At 42.0% G+C, this 18810-nt stretch overlaps 1 protein-coding gene across 6 annotated transcripts in view; it reads right to left on the reverse strand.

Moving 5' to 3' along the window:
• Rbms1 (RNA binding motif single stranded interacting protein 1) overlaps window positions 1-18810 on the reverse strand; it is a 217436-nt gene that overhangs the window by 83310 nt on the left and 115316 nt on the right. For all 6 annotated transcript variants that reach the window (XM_031370383.1, XM_031370382.1, XM_031370384.1 and 3 more), the window contains exon 2: window positions 7055-7230. In XM_031370383.1, coding sequence (XP_031226243.1) covers window positions 7055-7230 — 176 coding nt within the window. The remainder of the gene's footprint in view (window positions 1-7054; window positions 7231-18810) is intronic.

The raw sequence follows: 18810 nt of genomic DNA on the forward strand, positions 1-18810 counted from the left end.
TGGCAGAGTGCCATGGCGTTACGTATTCTGTGCTTTTCTATTACACTGATGAGCACAGTTCCAGAAACTATTGTGATTTACACTCTTTTTTCCTTCTTTTTATTTGAAATCTTCTACATAACCCTCTTGTGAGGCTAAAGAGGATTGTCAAGGGACACTTTTAATCAGAACTATTTTCCAATATTTTCTGTTTCTTTTATTCCCTTTCCTTTAAAGGCATCTAAGAAATGAAAATCCAAGATTTGGCTTTCAGTAGAGACTTGAAACATGTAAGTCTGAAAACCCTAAGACATGAATGGTGACAACAGGGTCATTTGTTTTTATTGATGATGCTACAAAGCAGTGACTGAAGCACCTACTCATTTTGAAATAAAGCAATTGCCACTTATTCTGAGAATAGAGGGGGGAATTCTCTCCAGAGGGGAGAGTTCAAGAAATTCTCTAGTTAGAGGAGATGGAGATACAGAGAGAGAGAGTATGACCACTCCGGGTTGTCATTTTGTCTCCTTAGCTTCCTTTGTCTTTAGACCAGTGGTTCTCAACCTTCCTAATTCAGCCCTTTAATATAGGTCCTTATGTTCTAGTGACCCCGCTGTCTTAGTTAGGGTTTTACTGCTGTGAACAGACACCATGACCAAGGCAAGACTTATAAAGGACAATATTTAATTGGGGCTGGCTTACAGGTTCAGAGGTTCATACCATTATCATCAATGCAGGAGTATGATAGCATCCAGGCAGGCATAGTGCAGGTGGAGCTGAGAGTTCTACATCTTCATCTGAAGGCTGCTAGCAGAAGACAGATTTCTAGGCAGCTCGGATGAGGGTCTCAAAGCCCACGTCCACAGTGACACACCTACTCTAACAAGGCTACACCTCCAAATAGTGCCATTCCCTGGGCTGTCACAAACCATGACACCCCTCAACCATGAATCATTTTTGTTGCTACTTCATAATTGTAATTTTGCCACTGTTATGAATTATGTCATGGATTATAATATCTTTGTTTTCAAATTATTTTAGGTGATCCCCATTCTCCCTTGAGGGGTTGCAACACAGATGACCAGATCTGTGTGGTAATGATCTGTTTTAGACCATCAGAGCAACCTAAAACCCTCTGCATCTACACTGTTTTATTTTTTAATTTTTGAATCCCATTTATGTGTATATCTATGCATACCTGCAAACACACGTGCAAGTATATGTGCATGCACATGTGCAGACATGTTTGGAGGTCAGACAACCCTTTCAAGAGTAGGTGCTTTTCTTACACTATGTGGATTCCAGGGATCAAACTCTGGTAATCAGGCTTGTGGTAAATGCCTTTTCTCAGTGACTTTTTAAAACTCAGTGCCTGAAAAAGCAGCGATTTCGCAATACTTTGGTTTATTGGCCTTATTTGTTGATCCCACGGGGGAAATGCATGGTCACCATGGGAACACGGTGAGTGCTGGAGCTTGGGTTCCAGGAGGGAGCCCTCAAAAGCTGGTACCTTTCTGTGGTCTCTCAGCATGTCTCAAGTTTTCCCTGTAGCAAGTGCTAGGCTCTTAAAGTCATTTTTATTCAGGCTTAAAATCTCAGTGTTCCCACTGGTAAGACATACCCTGCCAGTCCTACGCCATAGCCCCTGGACATACTTTGCCATATTTCCTACTGTCTTATGCCATAGCTGCAGGATATACCCTGTCATACTCCCTACTGTCCTATGCCATAGCCCCTGGAATCCCTTCCACGGCTCTCAGAGGCCACATCCTCTTACATAGGAGCCTCCGTTCCTCTAAGCAAGCCTCTCTCACGTGCTCTGAAGGATCAATGATGGGAGAAAGGGGAAATGGAGGAGTTATGTTTTTCCTCCCCTCCAACAAGAACTTAGTCCTCTGTGAAGCATCAACTCCAATCTTTTAGGTATAGATGCATGTTCCCACCAGTGTCTCCTCCCTTTCCTCCACACACCAGGAGCTTCGGGTAACTAACAAAAACTGCAGAACACCCAGCTGTGAACCAATAAACTTTCATTTCCTTCTTCCTCTGTGTATTTTAAGCAGCCAGCATTCTCATACCTCTGGGACCCTTCTTGGAGTCTGAAGGGCACCAGCAGTTATCCTTCCTGACACGCTCTGTGTCATCAGAGGCCCAAATGTCGTCTCACTCCTGGAAGCTGCTCCACACCCTCACATAATGTTAACCCAAGCACCTTCAGGTTTTCTCACAAAGCACCATAGGGAAAAAAAAGTTTCCTTAACTCTTCTTTCTCAAATAATGGCTGGCTGTTACTGTCCACTTCTGTTGGCCTGCCTTGACTTTCTAAGTCACTCTCAAAGAACTGTAATGTATTCAAAATAACTAGGAAATCTTGCAGAGAAGAGGAAACAAAGAGAGAGGAAATCAAAACACAATGGGGATTAAGATCAGTGAAAGTGGTTATATTTCAAGGACAGCCCTTTTAATTAGTAACAGTCTGGCCTATCAGAAGATAGATACAGTTCCAAGCTGACGTAAAACACGCTGTTTTACTACATTCGAAACAAGTTAAAGTGCTATCGAACGAAGGAAAGAGGTGGATGGGTTTAGAAAGACAAGATGTGAAGTTGGCAGGGTAGGAACACTTTTGAACATCCACAGAATGCCCTTCAGCTCAAATAGCTTGTAGAAGGCAGTGAGCTCCCTGGACCTTGAAATGGACAGCGGAGCTACAGCAACCTCTCAGCCAGCTGGCCTGGGTTCCTACAGGAAGCCAGGATGCACTATGGAACAAACTGTGCACACACACACTGTTTGTATTTATTTGTTTACTTGGCTTGAAACAATCTTGCTGGAGTCCAGGTGGACCTTGACCTCCGGGTGTTGCTGTATACCCTACCTCCCAAATGCTGGGCTTACAGGGACAGACCACCACACCCTCCTTAAAATACAGTTTGTAAGTCTTCAAAATCAAAGTTTGGACAAAATGGAAAATTTCCCATGCCACAGTAAAAATAATCAACAGGAAGAAATGAAGAAGGTTGCGTGACCCTGAAACCAGCCTTCTACACGTACCCCAACAAAAGCCTGCAGGAAGAGGGGGCTTGGGCTGTGTTTATGCAAACTGCTTCCTTGGCTTTCACAGCTTTCAAAACTAGAATCTGGTGTGGTTCTTTTCCGTTTCTTATTTCTGAATGTAAGATTACATATAATTAAATCTTTCTCTAACAGGATTCGGACGAAAAGGAGGATTAATATTTTGCTCAGTACTCCAGGGACTGGATCACCAGTCTTCCTGTTACAAGTTCTTTTGCTACTCCAAAGAATGCAAACTACCAAGTGGGCCAAAATCTAAAGCATTTTTTGCACACTCACATGACAACACAGTAGAAAATCCCGTATCTAACTGCATGTGGTAGGTCATAGACCAAATGCAGGTACACTGAAAATGTATGAAGTTATATGTTTATAGAAAACATAACTAAATTTTATGTACAGACTTGGATTTCTTCCCCAGGATATCTCATTGTACATATAAAAATATTTCAAAAGCCCGAAACACAAATTACTTCTTGTCCCAAGCATACTAATAGAGGATATATAACCTGGATTTCATTTGTTTCAATAACAACCTTGTACTGAAAGCACTGCTTGACCTACTTTGCAGGCTATGGACTAAACATAAGATATTTGCCTAGCTCTGTAGTAGTAGATGATATTGGGGGTTTCTAAAGCTTGCAACCCTGATTATCACTGCTTTTATAAGCTGGTGAGAAATCTGCAGACATGAGACACTTAACATTGAGACACACAGTTAAATAACAGGCATGTAGACAGCAGGACGGCACGGGAGTAAAATACCAACTGTGAGCAGTGAGCCATAAGAAAATGTAGCATCATTAGTACTGTCCAAGCTGGGAGACTTGGCTATGGCCTCATAGAATTGAGTGAGGGTGGGGCAGGGGGCATGGGGGAAGTGGTGAGATATTTTAGAAGTGATGGGAATTGGGAAATGTTCTTTCCGGTCACACCACAGGGAGCAAGGAAGGAAATGACCAACGTTACCCAGTGAGAAGGAAGAACCTCCTTGAAGACCAAGGGACAATGGGAGGTCATCAGGAATAATGCCAAAGCTTTGCAGTGGAGCAAATCAACTGGACAGGTCAAGGTGAACCAGGGGCTCAAACAAGATACTGAAATGGAAAATGTGTGCTAAGTAGGAGAGTGTAGCCGAGCACATAGAAATGAAGGGGTCAAGACTTAAATCTTAAATAGGAGAGATGAACAGCATGACCCACAAGAGAAAGGCCAAGCAGCAGTAGCTGAGAACCGGAATGGTGAGAAGGCAAGCCGCAGAAGCAAGGAGAGCCTCTGACATTTTATGAATTCAGCTCAGTACTAGGAAGGAAAGAACTTTATTGATTTCTGATAGAGGTATATGCATTTATATACACACTCAAACATATCTGGTTGATTTGGTTTCAGAAAATGAGGAGAATGAACACTGTTACGTGGCCCCAGTCTAACAGAGTGGTCCTTTCTACTACCTGGACCACTTTGTCTCCTAAACATGCTGGGTCTCAAAAAACAAAAACAAACAAACAAAACCCTTCTTTTTCCTCTCCAGTACGTAAAATCTTCTGTCATACTTGCTTTTAAGCTCTGTGCACATTTTGTATGGAACAAACATTCCGGGCATCCTTTTCCATTTCTCGGACAACTAGATCAGATCCAAGCTTCAGAAGAAACAAATCATTTATTTCTTTTTCTTTTTCTTTCTTTCTTTCTTTCTTTCTTTCTTTCTTTTTTTTTTTTTTTTTTTTTTGAGACAGGGTTTCTCCGTGTAGCTCTGGCTATCCTCGAACTCAGAAATCCACCTGCCTCTGCCTCCTAAGTGCTGGGATTAAAGGCGTGCACCACCACTGCCCAGCACAAATCATTTATTTCAACTGTTGCTGCCTCCCTACCCCAGGTCATCTTACAATTCATGTTAACTTTGCACTTCTAAGATGCTTTTCCCCTTTTCAGAGGTATGGGTTTAGTTACCCTTCCTGCTATACTGTCTATGCTCCAAGTACTTCCTAGGTCCTAGAGTAAGTCACTTCCCTCAAGTCCACATCACTTCCAAGTCACCAACTGGTTATTCTTTATTGGAAACAAACCAGAGCACAAATTCCCCTGTACTCAATTCCTGCGTGAAGTCGAAAGGAACATCTTTCAATGTGGGTTGTAAGGCCGCATCTCCTAGTGAGGCTGTCTCTTGCCCCCATAGATACAGCCATCAGAACTCTCACTGGCATTTAAGACCCAATCTGGGATCTTACAAGAGCCTTCATTTATAAATGACAAGACAGGGTGAGGATGGCTGAGGTGCTGCTACTAATAATTATGGTGAAGAGAATAATGGTTACACGTGTTAAAAAAAAAAAAAAACTACGCGCATCAAAGAGACTAAAAACAGAAATGGAATTCATGGCCTAGGAAAAATGATAATGCATTCTTCTATTATTTTTAGAAAATGATTTGGTTCAATTAAAAAAAGACAGACATTGGCCCTATTTTTCAAGTACTTTTCCTGTTTTAAAGCATGGCATGGGTCTAGTAATTTTTGGTTCCTGTGTCCCTGACATTAACTCCTATATAAAACCAGCTGAGGAACAGTCCCTGTCTGAGGTCCTCTCCACTTGTACTTCAAGACTGTGAGAATCTGTTTCACCCCCTTGTTCCTACAGTGTATTTTTAGCTCCTTAGACTCCATGGCACTCAGTCTACCTGGCATTCTGTTGCAGAAGCATCAGAAGACGCCAATGAAAGGCCAGTTGCAGACAAAATAGCAAAGACCTCTGTTGTGGTCTTAATGGCTGCAGCAGAGCAGGCAAGTCTGGCAGAATTCCCACTGTCTCCAGCCAGAGCTGACAACCGCCCAAGAGCTGGACTTCCTTGCAGATTAGACTCTAATGTGGAAAGTGATTTCACTATCCCAGAGTCCAGGAGGATTGGGCAGAGAGGGTGATAAAGAAAAGACATGAGAAGCTGAGCATGATAGGGATGGTTTTTTACACAGCCCCAGAGAGCCTGGAAGAACACCACCCATCACCCCATCCTGCTTCTCAAGACAAAGCAACCAAGGCCAAATGTTAGCGTTAGCCAGAGTTTGGAAATATTGTTCCTTCGTTTTCAATATATTTTTTCCCTTTAAAAAGAAAAATGAGTAATGAATCTGAGCTTTACCCAGAGCAGGAGGAATGAGATGCTGTCAAGCAAGTCATTTTGAAGGGAAGAGGTAACATTCTCCAGCAGAAGGCTCAATGCAGTTATGCAAAATTTCCTTTTATAAAAGACCATTACTGTCCTAGGATAAATACAAAGTGCTGTTATATGTAAGCATTTACTGTTCGATGTGATTTGATGTCTCTACTCTTTCCACAATGATCTTTTGCTCTCAAAGGTAGTTCTGGCTCCTTAGTTTAAATTAGAACTCTGTTACTTAGCTGACATAATGTAATTGCAAGGGAATAACACATTTATATTCTATTCATCAACATTAGTATGAAATGCAAATTTACTATGGAACCTGATGCACATGCATCCTTCTCTTAAGATGCAGGAAGTGGAGGCGGTCTTATTTCCAATGAGAAAAGAATGAATGATCTGCACTACGGAGATCCTGGTGCTTGTGAAACCAGAGGGACACCATCCCAGCAGTAACCAAGAATTTACACACACTCAAGATGAGCTTAGCTTGATAATTACATTTCTGACAAATAACGTCAGCTGATTTCTCCTATGGGATTGACTGGCTCTTCACAGGCTTCTATGACAGATGAGTACTCAAAAAGGATCTAGCCATCAATTTTTCTTAAATTCATATTTTATTTCTCAAATGCCAAATCAAGAAAATGCAAATTTCACTTGTATGTAGGCATTCTAGTAGCACTTTCATATTATGAAAGTGGCCAAGAGTTGCACGTGTAGGGTCTTACATATTTTCATATATATTTATCTTAAGTACCTCTCCTTTAACATAACCTACATCCTCTATGGCTAGGATCAAGGAAGGCTCCGCAGGTAAGGCTCTCAGAACAGTTATACTCACGGTTGACAGAGTTTCACCAGGTCTTGATCAGTGGTGTTGGGGGGCAGGCCTCGGATGTAGAGGTTGGTCTTGCTCAGCTGATCCCATCCTGAGTTGCTACTGCTGCTACTGTTGTTATTACTGCTGGTGGTGCTGGGACTGGGCGGGGCCATGGGGTGTGCTGGGACCAGAGACTGCTGCAAAACAAAAATCAGGGTGTGTCAGAGAGCAGAAGGAAGGGATCAAGCACCACTCAGAGGCTACGCAAGTTACCAAACAAAATAAAGACTGCAAAATTAAACACAGATTACCCTGAGCTACTGTGATGTAAAATTTAACTTACAGGTGAAAAAATACCTATTCATTTTAAGACAAACAAACAAACAAACAAACAGAAACCCAAAAAACCTCTCAATATGAAGTAAAAGAATTTTACTCATCAATATCTGAAATGTGGATGAATTTATGGATAATCAATTTATTCAGACATTTTAAGGTACACATCTCCTGAGACTGAAAATTAACTTGCATGAGGTCACATGATACTGTCATCTTAATATACAGTAATTTAGAAATCACCAGGCTTTTGAAAAGCCTTCAGATTCTGAAGAATATTTGATTGAAAGTAGCTGATTATTTAGAGTACTCTTTTAAAGGCGACTACCCTTAAAATGTAAGGAACTTAGTGCTTCATCCAGAGCCTCTCACTTCTGAGCTAGATCTGTGGCTTCGTGGAGACATCTGGATGAGATTCACTGCATGCTGCTTCACTCTGGCTGACCTTGTGAAATTTAACCCCTGTGAGAAAGCTGTGGCAGTTGGAAACCTTCCCAAGAGGGCATCTTGTAAAGCCTGCAGCTAGGGGTTTCTCAGACTTGGCTCTCCAGTCAGCAGCCACCTAGGAGGGGTCTGAAGTATGCACACCAGATACTGCCCCTCTGTGAGTGAGCTGGTTGAAGGAAAGCACAGCTCTCTGACCCTAGGCCCCACACAAGAGTTTTAAGGAAGTTAAAGGGCTCAGCCCAATGACAGTGAGGAGGGCTCAAACTGTCTTCACAACCAATGTGCAGTAGGAGCAGGAAGTATTCTCCTTCATATTTTCTCAGAAATAAATATATTAAGCCAAGAATAGCATTTACACAACAGTTGGAACATACAAAAACCTAAATACTTGCTAGATACTCAACAAAGATTTCAAATATTGATGTCAGGCATTTACTACTACAGACAAAAATGTAAGGAATATAGAAGAAAAATTAAACTCTACAGCAGAAAATGTGAACAGTCGATCTACACAACTCTCATGTATCTTGCCAGCAACTTTGGATGCCCACTGTAGACGTCACGGTCTATGCCTAGCTTCTGCCACGGGCATGCTAATTCCACAACATCTTACCAAGCTGAGAACTCAGTAACTCTTTTTTCTGGTCCTTTACCTTCCTCCTTCTGTTCAGAGTCCCTACTAAGTTGTCACTCCAATACTACTTCATCTAAAGAGACACTTTTGGAAGGAGAGTACTCAGGAAAAAATGATCAAAGAGCGAGGAAATTCTACTTCCTAAGAGCTGAACTTGAGCTAGGAATATTGGTATTGCTTAATCTAAAACCAAAACTGCCCTGCCTGAGATCCCATCCTTCCAACCCACGATTCATAGATTTTGGGGGCAAGTAAACTCACATGCTGTGTCTATACTCTATGGACTAAAGGCACTGGTTTCTAGATATAAAACCACCTGGTCCTGTCTCCTGCTCTGCCACAGATGTCACACAAAACTCTGTTCTTCTTTTCTCAGGTCTTAGTATCTGCATTTATCCATCCTCTTTTCTTCTCATAGTTAAACTGAGGTACCAGACAGGTACACTCATTAGCCCCCACCTCCCAAGCCTCTGACTAACAGAGAACTGGTAACCATAGACAGAAGTAGGTAAGACCATATGTTCTCTTAAATGTCATATAATCAGTGCCCAAGATACCATCCCAGAGCACAAGGCAATTGGTATAGACAGAAGGATAGAACTGCAGGATAGGAGATGCTGGCTACTGAACAAAACCAGGGATGAAGGGCTAGGCTGTAGTCAAAGGTAGAACATTTGCCTAACATTCAGAGTCTTGGGTAAAATAATTATATGGCACACCAGGGATGACAACTGGAGAAGTAGAAAAGGGCTGTGGTTTGGGGCCCTCCCAGCTCCTAATATCTTTTTGTAAGACTACAGCAGGGACAAGCATACTGACCACAGACTTTCTAAACACTGCATTTCAATCCGATTGGATTTATGCTATTGCTGATCTTATCTGATGGGTGTATGTTGGGTGTGGACTTGTTCTGATTAGAACATATGGGTTATCATTAATTTGGGGACTATGTAAAATTAAAAGTAGATTTTATTTATTTATATATTATTGATGGAAAAGACCCATGATTTGGACTTCTAAATTTATAAGTGACTTATAGCATGATGTGTGATAGTCATACATATTTAGAATAACAATAGTTTCCCACAGAGGGAAACAGGTGGGGAACCTGAATCTTCCTGTTGGGTTGCACCTTAGGGTACAGGACCTCCTAGAGTTCAGATTCCAAAAGGGTAAGAGGGTCCCAAATTCACATGAGGACCTTGAGGATGACGACTCCTCTACAATGCAAAGTTCAAGTTAAATTTTACCTAAACCACAAGGCTTCCCAGAACTAGATGAAAACAGAGAAAGAACTAAAGATTTCAGTCAGAAGAAAAGTTATAGAAAAATTTAGATTAAAGATTAACTTTTTAGAACTCACCAAATCTAAATGGTTAGTACCCAGCTCAGTAGTAGACAGGCACAAGAATCCGTGTTCAGTGACAACCCACCCTCCAACACACACACAAGGTCATTGAATCTAAAAATGTAACTCGCACTGAGAACAGTACATGTTTAAGGACAAAAATCCCACCCCAAACAATAGAGACCGTACTCCTAAGCATTCAGAAAGGATTGAGAATGGTCTAAACATTCTGAGTAATGAGCATAAATGGGTGCCAATTTGCTAAGTGCTGCATGCTGTGTGTGCCCTGTGCCCTGCTTTCTGTCTCACTCAATAAACAGGTACAGCACTGTACTCTCATTGTACGGATTAGGAAACTGTCTTAGGAGCACTTAACTACTGTGCAAGGACACACAGTAAGTCCAGGTAAGGCTGCATTTTGAACTGAGCTACGCCAGCTAACAAAGTCAGAACCTTCAACACCCTAAGTGCCCTCCAAACACCTCCCATCGCTTCAATGTGCCACACTGCTTCCCTTCGTTTGCTCTGCCCATCCTCTTGCAACCTAATTACCAAGTTCTTGCTATTTTGCAGTGTGACTCTTTGTACCACTGGCTGTTATGCCAGAGCCAAAGGTGCCTCTGGATTAGTCTAATTAGCACACAGCAAACTAGTGGAGGTAAAAAACCCCATTAGCTTGAAAAGCAAAGGATTAAATAAATCCTGCTTTATAAATTGTTCCCTTAAAGAAAGGGTTCTGAGAGTGAGAGAAGAGGTGACAGCTTGGCATGTATGCGGTCTTAGGTGCAACCCCACGTGCGACAAGGAAGGATAAATGGATGAATCTTTTGTTTTTGTGAAATAAGAGTCTTGCTACATAGCCCCAGAGAGGCCTCAAATTCATAATCACTGGGACTCCCAGGCACAGGGGTTGAAGGTCCGTACCACTACACCCAGCAAAATGAATGAATTTTGACAGCCACAATGGAAAACATTACAGAGGTTCTTTTAACAGTTAAAAACATTGTCTAGCATCTATAATCCCAGCACTTGGGAGCCTGAGGCAGGAGGATTGAAAATTTGAGACCAGCCTGGGCTATATATAGTTAGATTCAATAAAACAACAACAACAACAAAAAAACATAAACGAAAAGAGAACTATCACAACCCAATAATCACACTACATCTAAAGGAAATGAAACCAGTGTGTCACAGCAACATCTACACTTCCTTGATTGCATCACCAACTGTTCACAAACCCCAACAAGTGGTAATGAACTAAATGTCCAACAGTGAAGGATAGGCGAAGAAAATGGTTACATATACACACAGTGGAGTATTATTTAGCCATGAAAACTGACACCATGTTACTTACAGCATCATGGGTGGAATTAGAGGTTATATCTTAAGAGAAATAAATAAGACACAGAAATGATGCCCATCGTATGTAAAATCTAAAACAGCCAATGTTGCAGAAATTGAAGTACAATAATGACTGCAGAGAGTAGAGGGGAGGAGGGCTGCAGAAAGGTTTATCAAACCATGCCAAGTCAGTGTTCAATAGGGATGAGAGGTTTCAGTGTGCTATTTATTATGTACCAGCATGAGTATTGATAACGTGAACGGACTGTATGTTTCAAAGGACAGAAAGGATTTTGAAAGTTTTCAACATGAAGAAATAAGTTTGAGAAGAGAGGTTTATCCTGATTTAAAAATTATACAATGGGCAATACATTTATGGAAATATCACAATACCCCATTAATATGTACAAATGTGTATTTTAATATACCAGTTAAAATAATTTGATGGAAGTAAATAAGTCATTGATCTCATTAAAATTACTAAAAATGAGAGAATGAACTCTGCACATGCCTTCTGAAAGCTACTATGGAGTAATGCTGGATACTACAGTCAGAATTTTACTGTTTGACATCGAATTAAAATAAACAAACAAACTCAAATACTGATTCTTTTACTACAGCTTCAGAACTTGATAAATCTCAAGTGACTATACTTACAGTCAGAATAGCTGCCTAGATGGCACAAACAGAAACTTACTTAAAACAATAAAATATAGTCATAAGGGACAACATCAACCAGACTGTTGTCACTGCTTGACCTTCAACAATCTACCTAGGAAAATCTCTAGAGTGCCTTGCAACATGAAGACACCCTGTGCTCAAAGCAGTTTAAACTCATTTAATCCAACTAGGGACCCCAGGCTACAGGTAGAACCCAGTTAGTCCCAAAGAGCCCAATATCTGTCTCAGGCTTCTCTAGGTTTTCACTGGCTAAGGTTCCACAAACAGGCCAAAGGTAACCAAAGTTCTGCCCTCGGCATCTTATCTCCTGGAAACAGTACCAGGCATGTATTCTATATCAATGCAAGGCCTTTATGGGAAAAGTAAAATGAACTGTATTTCTATGAACTAAAACCAACTAGTCACCACGTCATTGTTATAGATAGTAATTCGGCCAAGCCATTAAAGCTAAAGGCTTGCTATTTTGCACTGTCTCAATTCCCTTCTATCACTAGTAAGCTACAACCCCCTCCCATGTCTTTACTTAGGGACCTCCCTAAGAATTCTAGTATATTTTAGAGGAAAAAGAAAGCTAGGATGTATCTGCCAAAATGCCTCCAATCTCCTTTAAGAGTACCCTGTTGACAGACTATGTCAGAACGCCCACCCTAATTTTAAAAGGTTACAACCAGCTCCTCCTGTAGTCCCCACATACATACACACACATCACTGCGACCCAAACACCACTGCTTCCCTTTCCTCTACTGCTCCTCAGAGCAGAAGAGATCTTACGGAACGCAGGGAAATACTACACTATCACACCTTCATGAGAAAAAGTTATGTAATGACACTAAGGAGGATGCTGATGGTCACACACTGGTTTATCTTCCCATCATTCTGGATGCAAAAGAAAGTCAACCATTTATGGAACTAGCAAACAAGAAGGGGCATACACAAACATCCAGATCCATCCCAGTTGGGATGCTGACATCTACAGGGCTGGAATGGAGGCTGAGAAATCAAGTGCTGGTGAAAGAACGTGGAGAAGGAGACATGTGGACAGGACCCCTGCTGTCTTTACAGTAGATCAAAGCAGGGTGACCTGAAGCACCTGCTGGAGAGTGTCCCACTGCCAGGATGCGAGGAAGTAGCTATTAATCCTCCTCAATGAGAGGATATTATAGAGTTCAATCCCCTAGCTAATTAGGTGATGAGACTGCTTCTCCTGTCTTTGCTATCCCTTGTTTGGAAATAAACCCAGTAGCAGTCCCTTGAGATTATGAAAACAGGCAACAGATTATTAAGTACTTTTTGGTTGGATGCAAGCTTGCCAAAGGAGAGAGACACATGTTAAATTAGCTATTCAAGTAAAATCTAAAACTGAAAAATTCTCTAATGGGGCTGGAGAGATGGCTCGGAGGTTAAGGATATTTGCTGCTCTTTCAGAGGACCAGGTTGTTCCAAGAACCCACGGGACAGGTCACAACTGTCTGTAATTATAATTCTGGGGGATCTGACACCCTCTTTTGGCCTTAGTGGGCATTAGGTGTGCATGCAGGCAAAACACTTTACATAAAATTAAAATAAATACATCTAGGGAAAAATCATCCAGATTAGGAAGGAACGCTTCCTGATAGTGGGTCCTCAGCCTCAACTACCCTTAACTGCATCATAAGCCATGGTATAGGAGGTGTTGCTAAAAACAGAGTTCAGCCAAGGACAGAGGAGGAGGAAGGGAGGATGACAGAGAAGGCGGGTCAAAGAGTAAGCTGCATATTAAGTACCAGTGACACTGGACAGAAGAGGTGTAAACTCGCCAGAACAGAGGAAGGACCATGATGCAAGACTATCAGCAACACACCTGTCCTAGTTTCCTTTCCATCGCCATGATGAACACTGTCACCAAAGGCAACCTAGGGAAGAAATGATATATTTACCTTACACTTCCAGGACACTGTCTACCACTGAGGGAAGTTTGGACAGGAAATCTGCATAGAGAGGTCACGGGGAAATGAGGATGCTGCTGCTTACAGCCTTGCTCAGCCTGCTTCCTTACACAACTCAGGACCACCTGTCCAGGGGTGGCATCATCCACAGTGGGTGGGACCCTCCCACATCAATCATTAATAATAATAATAATTAAAAAAATTAACTTAACCTCTGGACCTATGCATTGTGGGTAATGTATGCTTCCCACCATGGATTACTGATGTGTGCTGTACATTCGTTCTTCGCATCCTCTTTCCAGCTACCACCTCATGTTTATCCAGTTGTATGATTCCCTAAGGACTTTCCTCTATTGTTTAAATCGGCTCTCACTCTCACTCACATCTGCCATGAGGTCTGTGTATTCACTCAGTCACGCTGCATCTTCTTCATGAGATATTTTTTCCAACTGAGGTTTCCTAGATAACCCTGGCCTGTATTGAGTTGACAAAACTAAACAGCAAACGCCCAACCTGTTTGGTATGCAGGAAGCTCCCAGAGCATGATGGGAAGGGAGATTTGCAAAGGCTGAGGTAGAACCTAGAAAGCAAGTTGGAGTCTACGATGTCACAGGTCCCCAAGTCTCACAGGATGTAGGATGGTATTAGATTAAGAGGGTTGCTTGTGGGGAATCTCACACTAGTCACCCTCAGCCCAGATCCCCAGTGGCACGGAAAGGGCAATCAGCAAGGACAGAGTCACTGTCTGCCTTGGCCAGGAACAAGAATGAATGCATCTTTGCACAGCTCAGTTGCTCCTGTGGGAAACTCACAAGGGAGGCTGGTGGCTTTCTAAGCTCTCTTCCAGCTCTAAAATGCTACAGCTTGCACATATTCCTTGCCAGCCCTGCTAAAGCACACTGAGACAGAAGGCAGCAAGCTGCTGCCAGACAGGTGGACAAATGGAGAGACAGAGAGGATGGGCAGTCCCCAACTGCAGCGTTCTGTCCAACCTGGGGCAGACACTACACAGCAACTCAGGCCAGCACTATGCAGCTATGAGATCACTGACAAGGAAATGGCCCCAAATACAAGCTAAACTAAAGTAACAATGGGACTCCAAAAGGAACAAGCTGAAATGTGAGGGCATAGAGAAGAGTATTTACAAACAAACTCAACTATCTCAGCCACACTAGAGCTCCTCAGCAGCCTGGTGTTCCTGGATTTGGGCATGGATAAAAGTGACATTTCCAGTTCTGCTCACTTGCAACAGCTCCAAAACCACCTGAAGAGAAAAACTCAAGACAAAGCAAACTGCACCGGCAGACAAGCAGCTCTAGGTACATAGTAAACAAACTGTTGCTAAACTCAGGTGTGAGAGTATCAAAGGCATTGCGGAATTCTGAACCCAGGTGTGCAGTGTCTGCCTCCTCCTGAGCGCCAAATGTGGAATTTCCAGGCTGAGCCAATGCTCTGCTTCCAGCGGCACAGAGGAAAGATTTCCTCTTAGTTTTACTAAAACACACTAAACTTCTGGGGAAGTGAAATTTCAGCTGAGCACCCATGCTGAGCTCTGGAGAGTGAGGGAGTCCAGGACTAAGCACCCACACTCCTGGCTGTTCTCCAAAGTTAATCCACAGCACAGACTATGCCTTTGCTTACACTTCCTTCCAGGAGAAGAAATCTTGCTGAGGTTGCAAAATCCTCAGAGCGGCAATTACGCATTCTGAAATTCTCCCCACTAAATAATACTTACAGAAAACTGCAAAACAACTGAGCAAGCACTAAGTTAGAAAATGTAGGAGCACGCTTTAAAACAAAACAGAAGACCCTCAATGTCTTGATCTAAGTCACTCATTGATTTTAGCCACTCACCTGTGAGTAAAGTATCCTGCGTACTTTTCCGAAACTGCGTAAGGAGTATCTGAACTCTTCTTATTTAAGAACCCACGTGAAATACTGTCTATCCTGTGAAATACTGACTGACTGATGCTGTGGTTTGTGTAATACACCTACAGGAAACTTTTTAGTTAACAGAACTCAAAACATAAAGTTCCCCTCTTCTCTCTTTGTACTCCTGGTACTGAAGCCAGCACTCAAGACTGTGGGCACTTGTGACCATGCTCTGGTAAAGCTGGCATTTGTTTTCTTTCTCTCTGGAATGATCTAGCAGTTTACACACGATACAGAGGGTGAGCGTGAGACTGGGACTGGGACAGAGCTGCCTTGTGCAGGCTTCCAAAACAGTCTAAGGACTGGGTAGCGTCTCTAAAATAATACTGCTGACAATTACAGCTTAAATTAAAAAAAAAAAAAAAAGTTCTCCCTTCGGATCTACCTCAGAAATTTACTTCTTGTCTGAGCTCCACCCTATATACACACAGAGACGCAGACATGTAAAACTGAAACAAATTAATACCGTAAATATTTTCTACTTGTATTATTATTATTGTATTATTATTATTATTATTATTGTTATTGTTATTACTAATTTATTAAGATATGCTGGCTGTGTCTTACTGAGTTCACCTGACACCCCCCTGAACCTGTGGGTTCAAAACCAGTGCTCTGCAAACATTTCTCAACCTGAAGTGTCTACAGCTCAGGAGCAGGTGGAATACAACATTTAACTCGGTGATTTTTCCCAAGGCATTCCAACAAGCCTCCGTCTTTGCTCATAGTTTGTGGGGACAAAGAAGGAAGACCCGAGCCAGTATTAAGGTGGAGCAAACTATGGCAAAGAATAAAACCTATAACTCATGGTCGGCTGGAGCACCAGATATTACAAATACACCCACTGGGTAAAACAGAAGGACAGGAGGAAATGAGGTTGGAATGGAATTTGTTAAATTTTTAATAAAGGTTTTTCAGACTATATTTTCATATTTTCCTGTCAATTCTTTCTCAGTGCCCTAAGTACCCAACTTTATGTTCTTTCTCTCTCTCCCTCTCTCTCAAAAGGGAAAGCAACAAAACAAACTTAAAAATAAAATAAATTAGGTAAGATACCAACACAAGACACAGAGCCAGCCCATGGAGTCCATTTTGTGCACGGGCTTCACCTGGAGTGAGAAGTGCACAGATGTGCATCAGAGGAAACAGATTTCCCTCTTCCCAGCAGGCATCAGAAGCAAAGAGCTTCCGGGTTAGAGGTGGACTTGTGTCAGTTCACCTTTTCAGCAGGGATTCTGTCTGGTTAGAACCTGTATGGGTCTTGGAGGTGTTACCACAGTCTGTGAGTTCACCAGTGCAATAGTCAGTGCCTGGAGACACTGATTCCTTAACATCACCTACCACCTCTGGCTCTTACACTCTTTCTACTGCCTCTTCCTGAGCGATCCCTGAACCTTGAAGAAGAGGTTTAGTAAAGACAGCCCTTTTGCGGGACAAAGAGAATGGGATTCTCCCCCTCCGCCCCTCCCCCCGCCTCAAAAAGGGAGCCTGGCTATAAAATGTTGAGATATACAAACTGAACCTAACTTTTCACTCTTTGGGCCTCCATGTGTCCAATGTCACCCCCAAAAGTAGAGGGAAAGCCTGGTCTGTGTTCCCACAGAAGCTATTATCAGGCCCAGTACTCACAGGCTGAGACACAACAAGGATGACAACAACAGGACCTTCCCTAAGAAACATTCACAGAACCGGTAGACTTGACACTCTAGCTCTGCTAAGACACTAGGGACACAGTGTGTCTTTATTGTGGCTCTTGGCATCCGCACTGCAATCATCCCATATTTATCCAATGCCAATCTCTACGTGACTTTACGGGGCTGTCCATAGCTATGTTCAGATCTGTTTGTTTGTTTGTTGTTTGTTTGTTTGGTAATAAAACTTGGTAAGTGGCATGCCTGGTCCTCATTTGAACCATCGCCACAAAAATACAAGAGTCAAATGGATCAACTATAGCAGTCTGATGCCTTTCTGTTTAAGGAATACATTCAAGGTTAACTAGTAGTTTCATTGGCTTGGATTAGGAGCCCTTAGAAGGCCTGCTTTACATGTCATAAATCTATATACTTTAGAAAGTGGCACTGACTGTGTAGTGTATCTTAAATATGTTATTTGTAAGACTTTTCGCCTACTTGTGTTTCCTTTTATCGGAAGTTCATAAATGCAAAAGCTCAGATTAACTTTCTGGACAAACGGGGTTTCCTTACAGAGTCCCAAGAATCTGTACAGATCCTGTCCCCAGCAGCCCCAGGACACTCTAGGTGCTACTTTTTGTCATCAGTCTTTTGAGTCATTATTTCATCAATTACCTGGCATTTTTCACTTTCCCAGAGACACAGTTTTTTACATGTCAAATTCTGACAACCTGGGTGAACAGAGTGTCTGCGCTAACAATCTCTCCAAGACTGTCGACTCCTCCTAGAAGTCATTTCCCAGGCATGGCTGTCCATCAGCACAGCCACAGAGAAATCAAGCTTAGAAAATATGGGTGCCTTGGAAACTAGAGGTCAATGCTGGCTCAGGTATTTCTTCTTTTTATCTTTAACGAAGTAGACTGAAGAAGAACCTCATTCTGTGAAGCAGAATCTTACATTCCAACTGGGCACAGCAGCACACACCTTTAATCCCAGTAGGCAGGAGTGGGTAGATCTCTATGAAGAGATAGAGAGCTGTGGCCAGCTTGGTCTACATAGTGAGTTTTGGGCCAGACAAGGATTCATAGTGAGGCACCATCTCAAATAAATAAATAAATAAATAAATATTTATGTAATTCAATCATGGCTTTTCTTCTTTAGATTCTCAAATTATTTCACATTATTCTGTATAAAAATGTATTGCACAGCAATAGAAAAGTGAAAGTTGAAGACCTTTTACACTTTTGTTACTAAGATTACAAGCCATGGATTCATCATCTCCTGGTACATACTGCTCTACACTGAAGATATCTCATAGATCTTCCCCAATGTGTCCTGTGCTATGAAGAGTTCTGGCTCTCCAGTCCTTATTCTGGGCTTTGAGGAAGATATTGGTGGGCTCATGATACTTGGTTCTTGTGTTTATATTTCCCCATCCTTTCATTAAAGTTAGCTTCATTATAAATATTTTACATTTGCTACATATAACAGAACACGTAATT

Source organism: Mastomys coucha, unplaced genomic scaffold, assembly GCF_008632895.1.
Source record: "Mastomys coucha isolate ucsf_1 unplaced genomic scaffold, UCSF_Mcou_1 pScaffold15, whole genome shotgun sequence".
NCBI lineage: Eukaryota > Metazoa > Chordata > Mammalia > Rodentia > Muridae > Mastomys > Mastomys coucha.